Here is a 7238-nt window from a genome sequence, read left to right on the forward strand (position 1 = left end):
GTACGAGGTCCACGAGCCCGAGCCCGCTGTTTGGGCCCGATCCGAGCCCGACACGGCCCGGTTCTATGCGGACCCGGTCCAGCCCAGCACGAATAAGCGGGCCGGGCTCTGATAGGAAACTAGGCACGGTGGGCTAGCCCGGCACGACCCATTTTACCTCTAAGCCCATTTTTTGCACTAAAACGTGCTTATCGGCCCACTTAGCTCGTTTTTCGGCCTGCTTTTTAGTGCTAAACGGGTCGGCCCAGCCCGTTTAGGCCCGCTGCAGGCCGGGCTCGGACAGAAAAACGAGCTTGTGGGCTTAGATGGCCCGGTCCAGTTTTCTAACCGTGCCTGGCGGGTCGGGCCCAAAGCGGGCCGGGCTTCACCAGGCCCGGCCCGTTTGGCTTACAATTCACAGTGGTTATAAGGTATTACGCTCCAAGCAGTCCGAATCACTCAAAATCCTTGGGTTCTTGTGTTCATCCTTTCGGGCAGGTAAACCTCTAGGCGACTACGCCCCCTCCTCAGTCCTAATCTTAGGATCAGGGCGGGTGCACTCCGCCACCAGACCGGAGAATTTCCTCTCTGACAGTCTCCAAATCTGTTTTGGTGTCATCAAAGGTCCAAACGCGTTACAAACTCTTTGGACAAAGTAATGGCATCAACTAATAGCAAGCATCTCACCTCATCTCTACAAAGTAACAACAAGCATGTTACTTCTGTTCATCTCATCACAACAGCAAGTAATAACAAGCATCTCATCAGTTCATCTAGTAATACCTAAACCCTAAATCTTAAACTCATCGGTTCATCTCATCTGTAACAGCAAGAATACCCTAAACTCCAGGATTCTAAGAAAATTGAGACAACTTAGATAAATAAATATCCAAGATTCCAAGAATCACACTTCATCTGTTCATCTCATCACAACGTCAAACATATCAGGAGCTTAACAGCCCAAAGAAGAGCATATCAGGAGCATATCAGGCTAGAGCAAGATCGAGACATCTTACCTCTATGCCTGACACAGCTCGTCAATGGCGTAAGCAATAGATCCGGAGCACCGGTTTCGTCGCCGAGTCGTCGTGGAGATGGCGCCGACGCGCACTGGTTCCTCACGGATCAAGACAACTCACGACCCAGACTTGCAAGGGAATAAACAGAGAAAATCGAGACAACATAGACAAGTAAATATCCATGATTCCAAGAATCACACTTCATCAGTTACATCTCATCACAACAACAAGCATATCAGAGCAGATCCGATCATCTGGAGTCAGTTAGGGTTACGACAGATTACATGCGCTGGTCAGATCCGGAGCACCAGTTCACTGGCGCCGTCGCCTTTGAGGTCAAGGTAGAGAGGGGGGAGGACAACAGGAGCCGGAGCACGAGCACAAGTACGTTGGCGACTCGGTGTCGTCGCTTCCGAGTTGGGTGTACCGAGAGGGAGGAGGACAAGAGAACTGGAGGAGTTCGTGAGACGCCGAGCGAGAGGAGAGCTGGAGAAGTGTCGCGTGATTGTGTGAATGTGTGTGTTATACCGCGGAGTGCCTGTGTTGCGGGGGGGGGGGGGGGGGGGCTAGGGTTTACACGACACGATTTCATATGTGTGCTGGGCCGTGGGGCGGTGGTGGGCTGGTGCCATTTTTGGACCAGACCGGTTTCCAAGCCCGTTTTCACCGGGCCATGCCTGGGCTAGCCCAATAGGTTCAAGTCACTATCGAGCACGTGAGCCCAGGCCCGCTACGATCCGTGCTAAGCCGTGCCAGTAACAGGCTCTGTGTCAGGCTAATGGCCCGCGTGCTTTTTGGTCATCTATAAGGTGTTTGGTTTGAGAAATGAGCTAGTCCATAATATTCTCACTTCTAACTTTTTTTGGTTTGTTTGTTGAATTAAATGTGTTGATCCATCACCATCTCATTTCTCATATTTAATTAGTTAGTTAGTACTACTATGGCGAACGAGGTCATTCCACCAAATTTGAGGAAATGACTTATGATGTACTATCTCATTTTAGTCATTGCTCAAATCAAACACCACTCTCACAGTGGAGACTAGTTTGTTGGAGATTGATCCTATGTGCTCGTGAAGTAGTGAACCGCAGTCCACTCCCTTTTGGAATTTGGAGTACGTAGAAGCTGGAACCTTATTCCATCCATTACATGGTATATCAGGTACTCCTTGTAGAATGTAGATAAAAATAATATCTGTACGGAAGTCATTCTGATGAACATGTACGAGATTCATCAGTTTTTTCCGCAACTGAAATTCCGACAGGACGGAAGCTATCACCGACAGAGTTAACAAAGTCCTCAAGGTTTCTCTCCGCCGGCCCACCTGCTCGTGCCGCCTGCTGCGCCATCTCTCTCAAAGCCTTTACTCTCTCCCTTATCGCCGTTGCTTTTGTACCTTGACCCATGACCAGCTCAACGCATCTCGCCAGCTCCGTCGCAGCTAACACGCCCTCACCGTCACGCTCCCCTCTGACGCCGACCCCCCACTCCTCCACCACCAAGTACGTGTTCGTTGGCTGGTCAAACAGGCTGGGCACGCCGACGAGCGGCACGCCGGCCGCCACGGCCTCCAACGTCGAGTTCCAGCCGCAGTGCGAGACGAAGCACCCGACGGCCGGGTGCGCCAGGACCTCCGGCTGGTCGCACCAGTCCACGACCGTCCCACGGCCGCCGCTGCTCTGGGCGGCGTTGTCCAGGACGCGGCGCGCACCGTCGTCCTCGAGCCCGTGCCAGCTGCGCGCGGCCAGCAAGTACGGCCGTCCAGCCTGCAGCAGCCCTTGGACAACCTCCTCCATCTGCTGCAAGGTGTGCGTCGCTATGCTCCCGAACGACACGTACACCACCGAGCTCTCCGGCTGCGCTCCGAGCCACTCCATGTACCTCTTCCTGTCGGCGTCGTCGTGCCTGTACAGATGGATCCGTCCTTCGTCGTTTGACGCGCCAGAGGAGCCCGAGCCACCACCGGCGCCGGCGACCATGGGACCGACGGCGAACACGTCGAGGTGTCGCTTCATCTCCGAGAGCACGCCCGCCTCCAGCTCGTCGAACGTGTTCACGAGGACTTTAGGCCGCCACCGGTCCACGCTCTCGAACAGCTCTCGGAACATCCCGACGACGGACCTGGCCAGCGGGCTGCCCGTCGTGTCCACCAGGTAGGACGGGAAGTCCCGGACCCGGAGAGGGCGGCGTAGCCCAGGCAGGCTCACCTCGTGCGCCGGGTCGGCGGCGGCGACGGTCTCGCCGTAGCCGTGGAAGTAGTGGTACGCGGCGGCGAGGACGGTGGCCGGCTGGATCCAGTACACGGCGAAGGGGACGCCGTGGCGCGTCGCGGCGTCCACCGCCGCGGGCACCAGCAGCGTGCACACCACGCAGGTGACGGGCCGCCCGCCGCCGGCGAAGCGGGCGAGCATGGCGGAGAGGCTCTCGCGGCTCGCGCGGCGTCTGCGGGCCCAGTCCTCGGGGGTTCTGGGCAAGGAGCCGTCGTCGAAGCTGTCCGAGTGGGGCACGTAGGAGATGACGCCGTCGCTGGCCTCCTCCTCATCCTCCTCGCCGGCGGCGTCCGGGTCCAGCTGTGCCGGGAACATGCGGCGGTGGGCGGCGACGTGCACGGAGAGCGTGGCGAGGATGGGGCAGCCGCCTACGACGTCGCTGAGCTTGGCGAGGCGGTGAGCCAGAGCGCGCGCTGGGTTGACGTGGCCCTGCATGCCGTAGGCCACCACCAGGAAGTGGTGGCCGTAGTGGCTGCTGTGCTGCTGGTGTTCCTCGCCGGCCATGGTTCTGCAGAGTGGTGGGATCAAAGGAGCGGAAAGAGTGCTTTATTAGGCTGTGCGCAGCGGTACACCCTAGCGATCCCCCTCCCGGCGCGTAGGGGGCACCCTATGGCCGCAGCGGTGCCCCTACAGCGCCCCCTACGTGTCGGTCCTCTTATCTCTCCCCCCAGATATAGCGTGTCACTGTTCATCACCCTAAACACTGTGCTGTGAGTCCACAAGTAATTGTTAGTAGATAAAAAATTAATAGTTGGTATAGAAAATGATATTTTATAGTGGTAGTGGGGTATAGGGGGAGTATTTAGGGGGAACCGCTGCGGGAGATGAAAAAATAGAGGGAAAAATTTAGGGGTAACGGTTGCAGATAGCCTTATTAGCTCTGAGCCTAGACGGCTGGACGACGACGGGCAGATGGGATGGCATCGGATGCCCATGAAGGTACGGAGTAGTATAGTCTATTTGAAGCTGTTTTTCAGTGAGTGAGTGAGAGAGAGGGTTCGAGCTGTTTTTGAACGAGCCACACCCTCCACTGAATCGACGGTTGGATCGATAAAAAGACCGACCAGAGACTATAACGATCATGTTCACTTTAAAACCACTCATGCAATTGGATCGAAAAAAAACCTGTGAACCAACCAGTTTAGTGGGTGTTTGAATGTACTAGAGTTAATACTAAAAAAAACTGCTAGTAATTGTGGTCTTAGACAAGTAATTGTGGTCTAGTATACAAAAAAATTACTACTTACTGAAATATCAGCTTTATAATATGTGGTCTATTTGGCTTACTCGAAATGAGGTGGCTTTTAATCAAAAACCAATACCATCAATTGTGTTAGTCATTTTCAGAGGTACCCACTGGTTTAGGTTCTGAAAACTTCTACAGAAGGAGGTACCCACTGGTTTAGGTTCTGAAAACTACTACAGAAGGAGGAAATACATCAACAAATTCTCGATGTGTGTATGAACTTTTGTGAAACCTATTGTAAGAACTTATTCTTAGAATCAGCGTGATTGTATATGGTTGGAATTAGGGTGTAAAACTTTTTGTATATATATTATGCACTCGGATGGAATTGAACTTAGAAGTTAAATTTAGTTATCGCAAGAAATTTTAGAGAAACCTAATTCATCGCTCTCTCTCTCTTGAACATCATGATTCTTGGCGTGGGGAAACTCCAGAGGAAGTCAAGGGAGGTCATTCGCTTGTTAATTCGTTTCCAACATGTTTTTTTCGATAGTGGTTTCATTTATTTCTTCGTTTTTTAAGTGGAATAGTAGTTTCAGTCGTTGTCTAATTGCCATGTGTTGTAATCTGCCTTAATTTTCCTACTATGGTCTAGTAAAAAACTGCGGTAAAACACTTGCCGCCCCCTTCGGGGGGGGGGGGGGGGGGGGGGGGGGGGGGGGAGAAACGGAATTCATACATGATCAAGGGGGGTCCATATCTTCGGATCAAGAATTATTGAAAGAAGTCCTTGTCATGAATGGACCTGCAGACTGAATTTTCTACGACAGCTTTGATAATTATTTTGACATCGTCTTGACGAGGTGACAAAGGTTTGTCTCGGCGGGCCCGCCTGCTGCACTGGCCGCCGCCTGCGCTGTCTCTTGCAAGGCCTTTGCCCTTTCCCTGATCGCCACTGCTCCTGCGCCATCACCCATGACCAGCTCAATGCACCTTGCCAGCTCCGCCCCTGTCAGCACGCCATCGGCGTCTCGCTCTCCTCTGACGCCGACCCCCCACTCTTCCTCGACCAAGTACATGTTCGTCGGCTGGTCGAACATGTTGGGCACACCGACGATGGGCACGCCGGACGCCATGGCCTCCGTCGCCGAGTTCCACCCGCAATGCGAGACGAAGCAGCCGACCGCCGGGTGCGACAGCACCTCCAGCTGGTCGCACCAGTCCACGACCATCCCCTGCATCTCGGTGTCGTTCTCCAGGCCATGGATGCCGCCTTCGTCGTCGTCGACCCCGTCCCTGCGCACGACCAGCAAGTACGGCCGCCCGCACTGGCGCAACCCTCCGGCGATCTCCTGCATCTGCCGCTTGGCGAGCTTCGTGACGCTCCCGAACGACGCGTACACCACCGAGCCGTCCGGGTGAGCGTGAAGCCACTCCGTGTACCTCTTCTTGCCGGCGTCGTCGTCGTGGTCGAACAGGTGGATGCGGGCGTCCGTGGCGGGCCCGACCATGGGGCCAACGGCGACCACGTCCAGGTGGCGCCTCACCTCCGCGAGCGCGTCCGGCTCCAGCTCGTCGAACGTGTTGACCAGCACCGTGGGCCGCCAGCGGTCCAAGAACTCGAACAGCTCTCGGAACACGTCGGTGAGGGCCGTGGCCCTGTCGCTGCCCGACGTGTCGGTGAGGAACGACGGGAGGCAGCGCATGCGGAGGGGGCGGCGCAGCCCGGGCACGCGCACCTCGTGCGCCGGGTCCGCGGCGTGGGCGGCCACGCTCGCGCCGTGGCCGTGGAAGTAGTGGTAGCAGAGGGCGAGGACGGTGGCCGGCTGGAGCCAGAAGACGGCGAGAGGGATGGCGTGCTCCCGCGCGACGTCGAGCGCCGGAGGCGACACCATCGTGCACGCGATGCACGTCACCGGGCGGCCGCGGCCGGCCAGGCGAGCGGCCACGGCGGAGAGGCTGTCGGCGCTCGCGCGGCGCCTGCGCGCCCTGTCCTCGGCGTCCGCGGCCCAGGACGACGACGAGCCGTCGTCGATCGAGGCCGTCTGAGTGCGCCACGTACGAGATGACCCCGTCGCTGGTCTCCGCCGTCGCTGGCGCGGAATCCGCCGACCGAGGGAACATGCGCCGGTAGGTGGTTACCGGCACGGAGAGCGTGGCCGTGATGGAGCCGTCGGCGCGTAGCCGTGCGAGGCGGTGGGCGAGGGCGCGCCCCGGGTTGACGTGGCTTTGGACGCCGAGGGCCACCACCAGGAAATGCTGGCGTCGTCCCTCGCCGTGGGCCATGGAGAGGAGTGCTCGCTCGACTGTGGTGTGTGGAGAGACTAGAGAGTGCACTACGAAATACTAGTGAATCTGTGCTCAGCTGATCTTATCTGTTCAGTTGTAGATCTTGTAGGGACGCACCACTTGGGATTGTGACGTTTGCAGTGACATCGATCTCACATATATTATATCACATATGCTTTACTAAAGTTTTATAATTAGATTATATTTAATATTCATAATTATTATTCAAATATTCGATATGACATATTCTAAATATATCATAGAGGATTAGGTAGGTTTAAATCTATAGCAAGTTAAAATCTCTACTATTTTTTTTATTTCTCGTCTAATCCATATAAAATGGGACTAACCGAACAATACCGTAGCGTATTTGGGTGAAACCAAACACCCGTTATCTTGTAGAGGAAGAGCCAGCGTGAAGTTTACCTGCTACCAATCCAATGCAATTGCTTGCATGTGGAGCAAGTGCAAAAGCTCTATGTACGGCCATTCGGG

The 7238-nt window shown here is 55.4% G+C and overlaps 1 protein-coding gene and 1 pseudogene across 2 annotated transcripts; both read right to left on the minus strand.

Moving 5' to 3' along the window:
* Positions 1-2114: 2114 nt before the first annotated feature.
* Positions 2115-3785, minus strand: LOC100856925 (indole-3-acetate beta-glucosyltransferase). Its single transcript, NM_001254811.2, has one exon. The coding sequence runs from the start codon at positions 3770-3772 to the stop codon at positions 2204-2206; it is 1569 nt and encodes a 522-aa protein (NP_001241740.2). The 5' UTR covers positions 3773-3785; the 3' UTR covers positions 2115-2203.
* Positions 3786-5271: 1486 nt separating this feature from the next.
* Positions 5272-6798, minus strand: LOC100283006 (indole-3-acetate beta-glucosyltransferase pseudogene; annotated as a pseudogene). Its single transcript, NR_161267.1, has one exon. The product of NR_161267.1 is annotated as an indole-3-acetate beta-glucosyltransferase pseudogene (transcript).
* Between the last annotated feature and the right edge of the window lie 440 nt (positions 6799-7238).

Source organism: Zea mays, chromosome 4 (assembly GCF_902167145.1).
Source record: "Zea mays cultivar B73 chromosome 4, Zm-B73-REFERENCE-NAM-5.0, whole genome shotgun sequence".
NCBI lineage: Eukaryota > Viridiplantae > Streptophyta > Magnoliopsida > Poales > Poaceae > Zea > Zea mays.

What these genes read in the sequence shown, in the direction of transcription:
- LOC100856925 (NM_001254811.2), bottom strand. Translation starts at nt 3,772, where the DNA reads ATGGCCGGCGAGGAACACCAGCAGCACAGCAGCCACTACGGCCACCAC.